General features: G+C 47.4%; 8 protein-coding genes across 8 annotated transcripts; 3 read left to right on the top strand and 5 right to left on the bottom strand.

Annotated features, from left to right (window-relative positions):
• Positions 1–89: 89 nt before the first annotated feature.
• Positions 90–2353, top strand: N7471_002788 (Major facilitator superfamily domain general substrate transporter; the record flags this gene model as incomplete). Its single annotated transcript, XM_057275508.1, has 10 exons — positions 90–201; positions 254–273; positions 327–618; positions 679–766; positions 833–893; positions 954–1100; positions 1328–1396; positions 1446–1925; positions 2017–2083; positions 2169–2353. The coding sequence occupies 10 exons, from the start codon at positions 90–92 to the stop codon at positions 2351–2353; spliced, it is 1521 nt and encodes a 506-aa protein (XP_057140146.1).
• Positions 2354–2926: 573 nt separating this feature from the next.
• N7471_002787 (uncharacterized protein) lies at positions 2927–3583 on the bottom strand (the record flags this gene model as incomplete). The annotated part of the gene is made up of 1 exon (XM_057275507.1): positions 2927–3583. The coding sequence occupies one exon, from the start codon at positions 3581–3583 to the stop codon at positions 2927–2929; it is 657 nt and encodes a 218-aa protein (XP_057140145.1).
• Positions 3584–4093: 510 nt separating this feature from the next.
• N7471_002786 (Peptidase T2 asparaginase 2) lies at positions 4094–5833 on the top strand (the record flags this gene model as incomplete). The annotated part of the gene is made up of 3 exons (XM_057275506.1): positions 4094–4327; positions 4392–4792; positions 4861–5833. The coding sequence occupies 3 exons, from the start codon at positions 4094–4096 to the stop codon at positions 5831–5833; spliced, it is 1608 nt and encodes a 535-aa protein (XP_057140144.1).
• Positions 5834–6044: 211 nt separating this feature from the next.
• Positions 6045–6647, bottom strand: N7471_002785 (uncharacterized protein; the record flags this gene model as incomplete). The annotated part of the gene is made up of 1 exon (XM_057275505.1): positions 6045–6647. The coding sequence occupies one exon, from the start codon at positions 6645–6647 to the stop codon at positions 6045–6047; it is 603 nt and encodes a 200-aa protein (XP_057140143.1).
• Positions 6648–8199: 1552 nt separating this feature from the next.
• Positions 8200–9192, bottom strand: N7471_002784 (uncharacterized protein; the record flags this gene model as incomplete). Its single annotated transcript, XM_057275504.1, has 4 exons — positions 8200–8481; positions 8553–8683; positions 8746–8871; positions 8925–9192. 4 exons carry the CDS (start codon positions 9190–9192, stop codon positions 8200–8202), a joined length of 807 nt encoding a protein of 268 aa, XP_057140142.1.
• A 473-nt stretch (positions 9193–9665) lies between these two features.
• Positions 9666–10526, top strand: N7471_002783 (uncharacterized protein; the record flags this gene model as incomplete). Its single annotated transcript, XM_057275503.1, has 3 exons — positions 9666–10245; positions 10318–10325; positions 10404–10526. The coding sequence occupies 3 exons, from the start codon at positions 9666–9668 to the stop codon at positions 10524–10526; spliced, it is 711 nt and encodes a 236-aa protein (XP_057140141.1).
• A 391-nt stretch (positions 10527–10917) lies between these two features.
• N7471_002782 (Aminoacyl-tRNA synthetase class II (D/K/N)) lies at positions 10918–12126 on the bottom strand (the record flags this gene model as incomplete). Its single annotated transcript, XM_057275502.1, has 1 exon — positions 10918–12126. The coding sequence occupies one exon, from the start codon at positions 12124–12126 to the stop codon at positions 10918–10920; it is 1209 nt and encodes a 402-aa protein (XP_057140140.1).
• Positions 12127–13008: 882 nt separating this feature from the next.
• Positions 13009–14146, bottom strand: N7471_002781 (cytochrome b561 domain-containing protein). The gene is made up of 4 exons (XM_057275501.1): positions 13836–14146; positions 13752–13786; positions 13637–13699; positions 13009–13577 (listed from the first exon to the last, which is right to left on the bottom strand). The coding sequence occupies exons 1-4, from the start codon at positions 13966–13968 to the stop codon at positions 13083–13085; spliced, it is 726 nt and encodes a 241-aa protein (XP_057140139.1). The 5' UTR covers positions 13969–14146; the 3' UTR covers positions 13009–13082.
• Positions 14147–14284: the final 138 nt, after the last annotated feature.

Below are 14284 nucleotides of genomic sequence, written 5' to 3'. Positions count from 1 at the left end.
CCACACCAACAGTATCGTCAATGACATTTACTTTGAAGTCAATACTTTGAAATATATCGATATATCCATTTTGGGGGAATATTACGAAAATGTATGAAGACAGATGCACCGAGGCGTCACATACCCTGATCAACGAAGAGCCAAAGGAAGCTCCAAGCAGACGACATCTATCCAAATATCGCACGATCATACTCGTTGCAGGTCTGTCAAGAATGAAAATTGAGCACGTGCATTCGCTAACAAATCTTCTCAGGTATTCTCATCTCGAACCTGGTAGGCAATGTTTGATTCAGCCTGTCAATCTCCCAAAGCTCATATGAATCTAGTCCACGGCTATAGACTCTAGTTTATCAGCATCATCACATGTGGCAGTTGCATCGGCATTCAGTCGAACAAATCTCTCGTCATGGCCCGTGAACGCTTTCCTTCTGATGTCCACGACATTCCAACCACTATATGCCCGTGTATCCGATCATCTCGGCCGCAAGACACCATATCTCACTGCGTCGACGCTCTTTATTAGTGGACTAGTTATATGCGCCAATACAGATCTATGGGCTGTTCTTATTTTTGGGCGTGCAGTCTCTGGCCTAGGTACAGCAGGGGTTATGACCATGGGTACTCAAACGCATAATACTATAGTAATGGCAAGGAGATGTGGCTGACTTGTTGTGTTAGGGTCGGTGTTATTGACGGACGTAGTCGGGGTAGAGAAACGGGGATACTATCAGTCGATGAACTATGCTGTCTACGGGATAGGTTCAGGGTAAGTCATATGTCACTTTCGTCCTCGCTATATTATCTGATTTTGACGGTACGTGGTTTCCTCCAGGCTTGGATCAGCACTTGGAGGCTTCTTGGTGGAGAGATTTGGCTGGAGCATGGTATACAAGGTTAGTTCGACCTGAGGCAGAGAAATGGTGATCACTGTTAAGACTTCTTGTCTGTGAAAGGCCCAAATCCCATTCGCGGCTACAGCTCTCATCCTCTTGGTGGTCTCTATTCCATCTCACGCTCGCTTGATGGCGATTAATGGTTTCAACCACAGTCAGAGTTTGGCATCCCTGCAAAACTACGATTGGTGGGGATCCGTGCTCCTAGTAAGTTATGCACCGAACCCATTTTTTCTCAGGGTGCCACCATCTAACAGCTGTTAATACTGAAGTTGACTACTTTGCTCCTGCTATTTGCTTTTTTGACGACTGGTGGAAACATAGTTCCCTGGAGTCATCCTATGGTGATTACTTTCGGAATATCTCTGATGGCCTCAACTGGGCTCTTTACAATGGTCGAAAAGAAAGCAAAAACCCCCATTTTACCTCTTCAGCTCTTCACCTCCAGTCCGACAAGAAGCCTGATGGTGACTGGCTTTATGTTCTCACTGATAAACTACCTGGTACGTGATTCCTATATTGCTCTTTGAAGTATACTAACGTATCACCAAGATAATGTATCATACTACTTTGTTCTTCCAATCTGTTCTGCTCGAATCGTCCCAGCAAGCTAGTCTTCACCTCATCATCCCATCAGTCTCATTCACTATCATTAGCGTTATCACAGCATCGGTTATCGCTAGACTGAAGACCCCTGTTTACACTCTACGCGGAAGCCAAGTGCTGCTCGGCATCGGCGTCCTGGGTCTTTTCCTCGCAATTGCCCAAACCTCAGATCACAGTCGTATGCCGGATTACATGTATAATCTGGCTCTAATTTTCCCGACTCTAGGTGTGGGAATGATGGCCCCTAGCACGGTTCTGACACTTTTAAATTCCTCTACCAAGGAGGACCATGCTGTCTCTAATGGGTGCTTTATTATGATGAGATCACTTGGTGTGTTTGTTGCCGTTGCATTGGGGACGACAACATTGCAGAATACTTTCGAGCTCTCTTTAGCACACCAGAAGGTCGATGATAAGTCCCGAGAGGTATGTACCACGTGCATTACGCCCGGTCATATTCCCTTTTTTTTCTTATTGGGATTGAGACGTGCGATTAACTAAATACAAACAATTTTAGATGATAGAGCAGGCGCGGCAGAAGGTTGAGCTGATACCTACTTTGCCAGACTCGATTCAATCAAAAGGTATGATGAAGTTGAGCCCTGCTGTTTATCCTCATCTGTAAAATACCGGAACATGGGCTAGGGAGTGATGCTGACTTTGCAATAGTTATCAATGCGTATTCAACGGGATTTACCGTCCTGTTCGGACTATGTGTGCTGTCGACAGTATTGATTATGCTCAGCCTCAGGGGCATCAGTGTGCAGGAACTTGGAGATGGAACCTATAGCAAGCAGACTGGGCCAGACAATGAGGAGGAAGATACGGTGGAAATGGAACCGGTCAGAAGATGATATAACATTTTCTTGATACAATCTGGAACCTGGTGTGATTATCAATTTTTTCAACACATCAAATAGGATAAGAATATCTTGACAATGAAACGCAGCGACTTTTTAAGTCTGTATGTTGTATCTGTCCACGGGTACAAAACCCTAGATGTGATACTTCACAGCTCCCAACATGTTTTTCACGATAATTCATAGTTTCTTATATGTAAATGATCATATACTGTTATTTGAATCAAACAATTTTGAGATAGCTTGAGAGTTCTACATTTCTGTCAAATTTAAAATATTTAGTTACTGAGCACAGGCCTATGAAGGAAGACACTTGCATAGTTGCTTGAGAGCAAGAAATTGAAGAAGCTAAGAGTCACATGCATAGCCTTGTCCAAGAATATGAATCACACTGCAACTAATATTCATATACAAGAACGTTGACACTCTCCATCACTTTCACCCGCCATCAAATTTCAAACTGCCACCTCTCAAGATACAGGTTCACCAGTTAATCCTCTTAGAAATATTTAGCAATGAGCGAGGCACAGGGTAGCTCGGCTCTTACCTATCATCAGATCATGGCACCTATTCGACAACACCGGCGCAGGCCATGTCGCCAGAAAGAGTGCAGGCAAGCTCGTTGACCTCGGGCTCTTCGCGCTTTTCAACAGCACCGGCGCAGGCCATGTCGCCGGACAGGGTGCAGGCGAGCTCGTTAACCTCGGGCTCTTCGCGCTTCTCGACAGCACCGGCGCAGGCCATGTCGCCGGACAGGGTGCAGGCGAGCTCGTTAACCTCGGGCTCTTCGCGCTTTTCAACAGCACCGGCACAGGCCATGTCACCGGAAAGGGTGCACGCAAGCTCGTTGACCTCGGGCTCCTCGCGCTTTTCAACAGCACCGGCACAGGCCATGTCACCGGAAAGGGTGCACGCAAGTTCGTTGACCTCGGGCTCCTCGCGCTTTTCAACAGCCCCGGCACAGGCCATGTCACCGGAAAGGGTGCACGCAAGTTCGTTGACTTCTGGCTCCTCGCGCTTCTCGACAACACCGGCACAGGCCATGTCACCGGACAGGGTACAGGCAAGCTCGTTGATCTCGGGCTCCTCGCGCTTTTCAACAGCACCGGCGCAGGCCATGTCGCCGGACAAGGTGCAAGCCAGCTCGTTGACCTTGTTGTCAATTGGAGCGGCCATGACACTGCAAGCGGCGAAAAGGATAGAGAGGACTGTTTGGGACTTCATCTTGTCGGTGATGCAACTTTATCTTGATATGAGGTGGGAAAGAGATGGAAGATGATGAGAGCGTTGATGTTGATTTAGCGAAACTGAATGATGGGATCTTCAAGATTCTTATAGCTCTAAAGCATTGACAAAGAGGGATGAATTGAGGGGATTTATTTTGTTGGGTTTAGATCCTATCTTCGCATGCAGTGGTGGCCTTGCACAATTGGGGGGACAATCTAAATGCACCAGGAGGGAAATGTTCTAGACAGTATTGTGGAAACAATATTTTCCTTATAGCCCTTGTTTCATCCTCTCTAGGCTTTTTCCAACTTGCCCGGGGCTTATGCAACCGACGTAGTGGGTGGCCTTGCATTCAAATATCACTTGGGGAGTGTTTGGTTGTTTCTAGCGGAGACTACCCCAAAAATGTAGAGGGCAAAGTTAGTAAACTTCTCCTAGATATGAATGGCTTTCGACAACTCTTTTTCATGTCAAAGCTTTTATCCATCAACATCGGATAAACCACCAATGTCCTACAGCATTGTCCTCCACGCTGGAGCTGCCGATTCCTGGGCAGGAGATTCTCAACTCCAAGAGAAAACCGAATCCTTCCTACATTATTTGATCGATTCAGCCGAAGATAAATTGAGGAACGGAGAAAGTGCATTGAAAGTCGTTACCGAAGTAGTATCTAATCTAGAGGACTACCCCCAATTCAACGCCGGCAAAGGATCTGCCCTCAACAATGATGGCTTCCACGAGGTGAACACCCATTACTAGTAACCCCCCAAATAATTGAATAAAAAAGAATGTTGACAAGCTACAGTTAGAAGCAGCTGTAATCGACGGTCGAACGTGTAGGTACCGAGCAGCAGGCGGCTTACAGCGCACCAAGAATCCCATCAAACTGGCACACAAAATGCTAGATTTCCCGGCGCCAGCTTTAATAATTGGGACCGCGGCAGATGAGCTAGCGGAGACAAATGGCTTGGACATGGTAGATAACTCATACTTTACTACCGACAGCCGTCGACTGTACTGGGAGGCGAAGATGAACAAGCTGCTGGAGAATCACGGCACTGTGGGTGCGGTGGCTCTCGATATTCATGGCAATCTTGCAGCTGCCAATTCCACTGGCGGTGTTACTTTCAAGCACCCAGGACGAATCGGGGATACGGCGATTGTTGGCGCAGGAATCTATGCTGATGATCAGGTGGCGGTTGTTTGGTACGTGAACTTGAACATGGCTACGTCAATGGATCAAACTAATGTTATCAACCTTCTCAATTATATAGTAGTGGAAGCGGTGATGCCATACTCCAGGCCACTGTGGCTGGGAGAGCTGCAGCTGCAGCGCGGTCGGGAACAGAGCTGAATGATGCCGTGGAGAAGGCAATCCTGAAATCTGCTGAGCTTTGCCCGGATTCTTCATGTGGAGTGATTGCAGTGGACATATCTGGGTCTATCTCGATTCACTGCAATAGTCGGATCTTCGCAGTCGCGTCGGCCAATTCCTCCCAACACCCAAAGCAGGCTGGTATCGCGAGGTCGACCATCCCGATCTTGAACCAACTCGCGATCTTCGAAGATGGGAAGATCAGAGCTGGGGTGGTAAAGTACCCAACCTTTCCAAATCAGATTGTGGTTCATCCCCAGCCGAGAGAGCCCGTGTTATCCCTGGAGGCCGAGGCCTTCGTGGACTTCTTCATCCGACTAAGAAGAGTGATTCAGAAGGTACAGAGTTTCTACCAGGCTCCTGATGTCGCATTTATAACCTGCAGGAAATCTTCCTCGGCATTTGTATTTCCACTCTTGATGGTTCCGAAGTCTATGGATATATATCTCAAGGATGACGGCCACACCACCACCTACCGTCCATTAAGCAACGGCCACCATGCAGTTTTCCACTACGTTGATGAAAAGTTGATTAAGGTTGAGATCCATCGACCGGACAAGACTGGGTTATTCTCCGTAGAGCCACAGCAATACTCCCAGACTATCCTTCAAATCTGGAACATCATCCAGGCTCTACCACAGGAGCTAGGTCGTGATACGACACCGCAACTTGAGGTTCATCCTCAACGAAAAGGTCATGTCACCATCTTCTTAGTTAGTCCTCGTCTATCGTCATTTCCTAAGCCAGCGACATTCTGCTGTTCTCTCCCTGAATATCTCACCACGGAACTGGGACCAAAGGTGACGGACATGGCTGGTCTTGGGCGTTTAGCAGGCAAAATGGCGGAGTATTTGACAACTTCACAAAGTTAGCTACTTAGTAGATAGACGAACTGATAAATTTCATTGGATTCAGTTGCCACACCCAGAGTGGTAGTGGTGGTACTAAATGACTTGTTTGGGCCTCAATTAGCTACCTATGTTGGTAACTAGCCTCAGAAGTTTGTAAATAATAAAGATTCATCTTTCGGTGCTCTTTCTTTTGTCACATTTCGAGCGAGGGAATAACAATACAAATTCGATATCAAGACTCCGCACCGCTCAAACCAGGAAAAAACAGCAAGACATGCTCCCAGATAATTCTCGCGACCTCTTCTGGCTCCAGATGAGTCACATCGATCTTCAAGAACTCCTTCCTATCGCTAAACTCGAAAATCGGAAATCCTTTACGAAACATCTTCAGTATCTCCACGTCCATAAGTTTTCCATGTTTTTCGCGCCCCGACTGCGTCATGCGCCTGATATTCTCGTCTTCATCGCAAGTCAGAACAATCGGGATCAGTAGACATCCTCGATCCTTCGCGGCCTGCGCGTATTCTGCGCACACACTGACACCTAGTTCATTTGATGTCTGGAAGTCCGTGAACAGATAGGCTGTATTGAAGGTTGCAGGCTCAGTCGTTAGGGACGTAAATATAGCGGTGCGGAGAGCGAGCCGAAGTGATTGGTACCCCGGTTGCGTGCGGTGGAGGACAGCGTCAGCGGGATTGACAAGAAGGTGGTTATGGACCAGTTTTAGATTTGCTGAGAGGGCGACTTGCTCGACAAGATGCCGGGCGACGGTCAACTTGCCAGTGCCGGCGAAGGCATTGATGTGAATGAGGGGATGAGGGGTTGTTCCGGGCATGTTGACAGGGGTGAGGTTATAAGACGCAAGGCACAGAGAGAGAGAGAGAGAGAGAGGAGGAGGATGGGGAGTTTATTAGGAGAAGAGACCAGCTATCAGAACTACCTAACTACCCTGAGCTAGTGGCTTGAACCCTTAGGCACCCATCTTAATAGATGTAACTTTGGAGGTCGCAGGTCAGGCGGTTCCTACTAAGAAAACTTCTTTGAAACCAATCCTATTCTAATCAAATGACGTTTGAATGTGTTTTCTCATTACTTCTCACTCTTCTCATCACAGTTCAGTAGGACCCGGTGGACCGTGCTCAGTATTATTCCCCTTGTTTATAGCAAAATATCACTCATCGCGCTTAGCAGCCCGGTTCGCGCCCCTCCTCTAGTATGTCTACATACTCTATTCCAATTTCTCTCTCAATTTCTCTCTCAAGTTATATTTCTTCAAACCAAATTTTATCTAGTTCATAAATAGGTGGACTTATATAGGTAATAGTACATACATAATTCAAGTGGAAAAACTATATATGGTAAAGTAGTTGTATAAGGGACTCTTGGTAAAGGCCTCAGGCCACCAATCCTAACTCTCAGGAACCGCCTGACCTGTACAACATAGTCACGTAACTTCGTCTTTTGGCTTCCTTTGTTAATAGGGGAAATTGTCCAACCCTGTTATGCAAGGTCCTGGGGGCGAATCCTTCGCGTTATCACGCGACATCATCTATTTGAAACTAAAAATTACGCGACAAGATGACAATTTGCCCGTGCCGAGGCATGGATGGAGCGATGTATGGAGTTCATGTTAACTTCTTCTTTACTCTAACATTATTTGTTGACAGTTATGCAAGGCCTCCACTAGCTGTCCATTTCCCTTATCATTTGAAGGCTAAGCAAAAGTACTGTGCAGCTCAACTTACCGTTGTGGATTGCGCTAAGCCTCCTAACTTCCCGACGTCGGAGATCTACCCGGTATGTTGGCTGGGCTGGGCAACCCCCACTGTGGTCCAATGCAAAGGCTTAGTCGAATCTTTTACAAAGTACGAAATACCCCGAATATCTTTTATATGGGACACAACAGCTTGATGGGAAGTATACGGAGTAGTATCCTGCAGACTTGTCTGTTTTGTGTCCATATTGTTCGACTAGAATCATTCCGAGGTCTCACATGCTTTAACCACTGCTCTAGACCGCAGTTTTATTATTATCCTTATTATCTACTATACTAGGATATGCTGGTTTTATACATAAATGTCCATTCTATATACTCTGTATGTTTACAGCATTCATGAAGTCTTTTGTATCCTAGCTATATAAAAAGTACATGAACGAAAGAATTGGATTGGACTAGGCCTTTGCATTAGACCCGCAGTAGGGGTCCACGGGTGATAAATAGCGTATCGGGTCGGGTAAATACTCTGAAATTACTATCTATGTTTGTTGTATGATCTATCATGGATTATGCAACTAGCACTAGAACAAAAACAAAAACACCTTGGGGGCCAAAAGAAATCCGTGCCCCCGATGGACAGGGGGCTGATAGGGGGAAATGCCCAGGACATTCAGTACTCTGTGTGGGGTAAGAGCGCGGGGTCGAAGGATTGGGACTCATATTGGTGGTCAGTCACCCATTGTGTCAAGGCCTCGAAGTTTCGGCACACCCTTGTTCCTCCCTCACCAGGCCATTTGACGTCGTATTCCTTCCAGATGAGTGTCGAGTCCGAGGCACACATTAGCGCCTGTCGTACAATGTCCACACAGTGCATGGTGTGATGATATGTGGCTTCACGGAGGGTGTAGTCTGGGTCATGGAAGAGATGCATGATGATCGATCTAGCTTGGCTCTAAATGGGAGGTTCCACAGTTAGCGAAGGTCAATTGTACTAGTAGCGAGGCAGCAACATGAACAACTCACCAGGCAATGCAGTTGGTGAAACGCAGCCACCATATAGATGTGTCTATCCGGATCTGACACTCCGCGAACGGAATGGTGTACATCCATATCGATGACCTGTTGGTCGGTCAAGCCGATCATGCCTTCACCCACTATATTTTGTCACATGTGAGCAATATGATCTAGGTAGAGTTAGAAGAGGGACGAGACTCACCAGGAAACAGACTTCGCCAGTGTTGCTGAGACACCGTTGTATTAAAACTCAGGAAGTCATCATGATAATCATGGTATATTTTTTCCACTATCTCCGGATGCTTCTTTTCGCCGGAAGGAGAGTAAACTGTTGCGCCTTTCAGTAAACTCTTCTGTCAAAGATAGTGATTTGATACTGACGAAAATAATCCAACTGGCTTGGCCCATTTGTATTACCGAGAGACGATGATTTTAACCAGAATAGTAAAACTCCATTGAGAATCACTAACACTGCCAAAAGGGCGAATATCGTAACAGATAGCGCCTGCTGCCAGACGTTGGATCGCGTCCCCCACTTGGGACCTCTATTGTTGGACGTGAATAGGAGTCCGCACTCTTCTGGATTATTATCTTTCTCCAATGAATCAGTTGAATCGGAGCATGGCGAGTATTGAACTTTGGGGGTCATGTTTTCTGTCTCGAACCAATGCTACTATGTAAATTCGACCTCGATAAGCAAGACGATATGGAGTTGACATGGCTTATATCGTGAATGTTGCCCTTATCGCTATCAAGGAAGAATATTACCGTTGGCAGGCTGAAAGAGTGCCGAATGACGGGCCCTGCATAATCGGTTCAATTGAATGGATTGGAGCCAAGCGAGCTAAGAGAACCAAGAAAACCAAGAGAAACCTCATAATTAAGCCGTGGCTATCGAAGCCGATACTAGTGTTAAGCTAATAAACTAATCTATACATATCGCGACATACTACTCCGCACGGAATGGCCCGCATATTCAGAGGAGTTTCCTAATTAGGACAAGCGGGGGTTCCGTCGGGTGTCCGGGGGCCCTAACATCTTCAGGGTGAAACCGTGTTATAATGCAACAAATACTATATATATCATCATAACAAGGTACCCCTGTACTCGCAGCAACGCAATATGTCACTTGATTTCGACTCCCTGTATCTTCTCGAGCTCTCCCAGGACCAATATAACCCTGGCGATCCATGGCCCCCTGGAGATTCATGGCCAATAGATGAACTGATCGCCTTGAACGATGCCACCAATCCTGTTGACCCACCATCGCATTTGGACCCAGATTTCGATCTCCTCTGGTCCCAATTAAATGAAGAGGGTCTCTACTCTGTGGCGGGTTCTTCTGAGCCGCCGCCTCTCTCCCCATCCCCATCGACCTCCTTGGCCCCTCCGCCACAAGCCAATCCACAACCCTGGACGCCTCCCGATATATTCGAAATAGGGTTCCAGGACACTAATGGTGATTGGCGCTGCAACTACTCCGGATGCCTATCCACTCAGGTCTTTTTGCGGGCCTGCGACCTGCGAAAACATTACCGTTCCCATCAGAAGACTTACTTCTGTAAGGAACGGGACTGTCACTGGTCGAAAATCGGGTTCTCTTCAAGCAAGGATTGCCAACGCCATATGAGGTCTCATCGGCCGATGATCAAATGCTCTGCGGCGGAGTCTCTGGGTTGTACGCGGGTGTTCAGTCGAGTTGGTATGTTATTTCTTATACCTATGTGTTTCCTCATCTTCCTGGTTTCGTAGTACTCCATGCTAACTTTTGAAGATAATATGGTATGCTGCTCTAATCGCCTTCGACTATAAATCAAAATCTTGACCGGCACACTAACGGGATCAATTACGGATCGATAGAAAGAACATCATCGCAAGATCCATGAGTTTTCGCAGAATAATCTGTTTCCTCGTCCTTGCAGGCGCAGTACCAGAAAGAAAGACGGTACCTCTAAGCCATGTGAGCTTGACAGTTCTGCATGACCCTCACATGAGGTAGCTAGCGGTGTACCTCCACCCTTTATGATACACGGAGGATCTACGTGTGGAGAGGGAGCAAACATCGATGAATATCGTGGAGATCATTATTGATACCTTGAAGCTATCTATATAGCTTCATATGGGGTCAAACAAAGGCCTGACCACAAACGGGCAAAGAGATGCCTGACAAACTGCCTGGGCAAGCAAGCAGCAATGCCTCGGTGCATCACTTTGTCCGTTTGTATATCTGTCTTGTCCTAGACTAAGTCGACAATACATGTACCTAACTGAATAAAGCAAACAATCGAGAAAGAAACAAACAAAAGTCCAGAAAACATAAACTCGAAACCCATTCAAGCAGAGCAAAAGCTGTACAATAGACAAACCAGTCAAATCAAGGCGCACACTCCAATCCCTTCAATCTTGGGAAAATCTGCACATCTCGCACATCATCATGTCCCAAAACCCAACACATATACCGTTCCGTCCCAATGCCCCACCCAGTTGTATCTAACTCCCTCTCTCCCCGCATATCCAAATACCACTTATAGTCTTCCGGATCAACACCATGGTCCCCCAAGCCACGCATAGCCTGATCCACCGAAACATGACGATTCCCACACCCAAGCACCTCCCCCATTCCCAGCAAGAAATCCGCACACTGGGCTTTCGCAACCTCTTGCGTTGGCTTACCTGGGACATATGCCTGATAAAACGGCACACTCAAATGATCCATTTCCGTCAACCAGCATGCGCCCCCAAACTTGGCAATAAGCATTTGTTCGCCTTTTCGCGTGAGGAGACGTCCATATGCCGGTTTCCCTGGAACGACGAATTCCCACATCTCGTTCGTGAGCTCCGGAAGTGCCAGCACCTCAGAGAGGGTGATAGTAGGGAAGGAGTTGTTGTTAGCGCTGTAGAGCTTGAGGAGCTGTTCCATGTGCGATGTTGTACCAGCATACCGAGCGATGTCGGGTCCGTGAGAAGCGAGCAGTGATTGCGTGAGATTGATGATGTATTGGTTCGCAACATCCATGCCCGCTTCCAAGCCGCCAAGAAGTTCGCATTCAACGTGGCAGAATTGGTTGAGGTGAGTTGCGTCGTGGTCTTCCCCGCGGCAAGAGGTGCCCGCATAGTACACGCCTCGGGGCACCTCTTGGAGTCGAAGGGCGTATTCGAGGAGAAATTGCTGCGAGTCGGCTAGGTAGGTTGGTTTGTTGTTCAGTTGGATACTAACGGGTTGCGAGTCGGAGCCCAGGCCCATTGGGGAACTGATGCTGCCTGTGGTGAGGGGAACGACGAGGTACTCGTAATTCATTTTGTGGCGGAAAAAGTCGATAGAGGCGTGGAAGAGTGCGCTTTGGAGGCGTAGCATGGTCCGGTGCCAGGGGCTGTGGAGAGCCTGTACCGCGTAGGTTTGGGGGTTTTGCCATAGCTTTGGCACGAGATGCTTTTCTTCAGTTGTGTGTGTATTCTTCTCATCTGGGATGATCTCGGTTGTGACAACATCGACCTTTTGCTTCTTCGATGTAAGGTATAGATGTCCTAGAGCTTGGTGACGCGGTGTGGGCACCAGGTTCGATTGGATGCTAAGGACTTCCATGACGTGCAGAGTAACTAAAAAAGCGCTGGGTAGTCACTTTCTGTTTGATTGAGCTTTCGTCAGAGACGGCATTCACGTATCGTATATATTTTGGAGCTGTGCACGCGAGAACATCTAGTGACCCGCAAGGTTGTCAAAATCCGAGTGAGTATGCAAGGCCACCAGCACCGCGCAACCCGCGATGAATGGGCTGGGGGTCCTATCACGGCTAATGGTCTGGTCCCAATTGATGTGAAAACACGAATGGTTGCGAGTTTCCGATAACGACCTAGTGGAGGCCTTGCATAAATGGATATTGAAATATGAGAACGACCGCAAGCCTCGGCGAATTCGGCGTAAGGGGTGTGCCGCTTGACCGCGTGGTTAGCGGATTGTTATTTATTATGTGGGATGAAAACTCTGCGTGAGAAGCCCTCAATCAGGGTATGCTGAGACCGTTTGTATATGTGGGTGGTGACGCCGTTTGACGAGGACGATGGTGTCGATGGTGACGATGCTGAGGATTGTGATGGCGTCGAGAGAGAGGCCGTTGGAGGATAGAGAGGAAGGCTGAAGAGAGCTTCCGGGCTCATAATCTGTCAGAAGAGGACTACGTCGAAGTGCATGGCGCAATGTGAGATGATTGATTGAGTAGAGAGTCGTAGAAGCTAGGTTCTACGAGCTATGAAATCTGACAGGATCGGACTGGATATATAGAGCAAAATGGGACAGAAACATGATCCGCTAACATGGTCCACATTTGTGCAATCCACACATTCTATCCGTGTTGTTTTCTCACTAATTTGGGCGATATTGCTGGAGTTGTGGTCGTTTGAAGCTCTACAATGTTAGCATCCCAAATAGGAATTAAACTTCTCCGACTGCATGCTGGTGGGGTCTCCCTTTACATTGGAAACTTCATATATTCGGTTCATAAACGGGATTCAGTACTCTTAGCTCCTCTCCCAATCTCCATCTCACAGCCCCAATTTATGCTTCTTAATCCTCGCACCCACCCCAGCGAGAATAAAAACGACAGAAACAAGTACACCCCATACAGGAATATGAATCGCCGTCACGTTGTAGGTGGTCTGCGTCGCCGCCACGACAGTCGCCATCTCCAGCAGTAGCAGAACATAGCCGCTCCGGCGATGATACTTGTAAATACGCTTCCCCGCGTCGGCACTGCCAAGGATGGTGACCGGCAAGAAGTACTGGATAACACCGACCACGGCTTGCAGCACGATAGTGATGTAAGTGGCCAGACCTAGAATGCCGTGAGGTGAAACAAAGTGCGGATGAGAGCCCTTGTTAACCTCGATGATAACAAAGGCTGATACAAAGAGGGTCACACTGAGTAGTTGAAGGGTGTTGTGGATGAGAGTACCAGTACGCTTCTGTTGCGGGGTGGCGGTTGGTTGCAGGATGAGAGCTGCTTGGACTTGAAGAAGAAGGGCAGAGCTGCCGAGTAGCTGAAGAATCTCTAGTTAGTGTCTGTTGGGATATTTTGTTCAGCGACTTAGCTCCTTACTGGATGCGGGGTGAACAACGAGAGGGGCAGGGATAAGACACCTTGCCAGACCAACGCCGCTAGCTGTGTTGTTTATTAGTTCTCTGACCGTCTGAATGGTTTATAATGCCCTCACAATCCAAATCCCTGCTTGCGCAATACTTGCGGTTCCTGAGTTTGGAGTCAGTCGTGGGTTTCAATCAGAGGCTTTCACGCTCACCTGTGAAGAGATTCCGATAAATGCACTCGTCAGACTTTTGTGTGACATCGCCTCGACGGCCCAATAGAGGCTCATCATCTCGCGATATAATTGTCTCTGGGTGTTCTTGGGGAATTCCTGTTGCCGAAGCCATTATGGGCGATTTGAGTGATGCTCATGAGAAAAAGCCAGGGAAAAGATTAGACAAAGAAAAAGATCGAGGGCGGTGGCCAATAATCCTTGCGTTTTGCTTTTTTTCAGCTCAATATTCTGCACGAATTACAAAGTACTGATTCACTTGTGTATTTGACGTGATCGTCGATCGTAATGACGTTTTAGATAGCATCCGCAGATTGCCGAGAGCTAAAACTGCCAGTGGCATGAATCCCATTACAAAGTACGGCAGCCGGAAACGGCCAAATTTGACATAGCTGACTTATATCGGATATTTTATTTTATTTTATTATTAT

The sequence above is a fragment of the Penicillium samsonianum genome, assembly GCF_028829775.1.
Source record: "Penicillium samsonianum strain IBT 33392 chromosome Unknown utg000002l_segment0_segment0, whole genome shotgun sequence".
NCBI lineage: Eukaryota > Fungi > Ascomycota > Eurotiomycetes > Eurotiales > Aspergillaceae > Penicillium > Penicillium samsonianum.
This window is presented reverse-complemented; position numbering and strand designations above follow the sequence as displayed.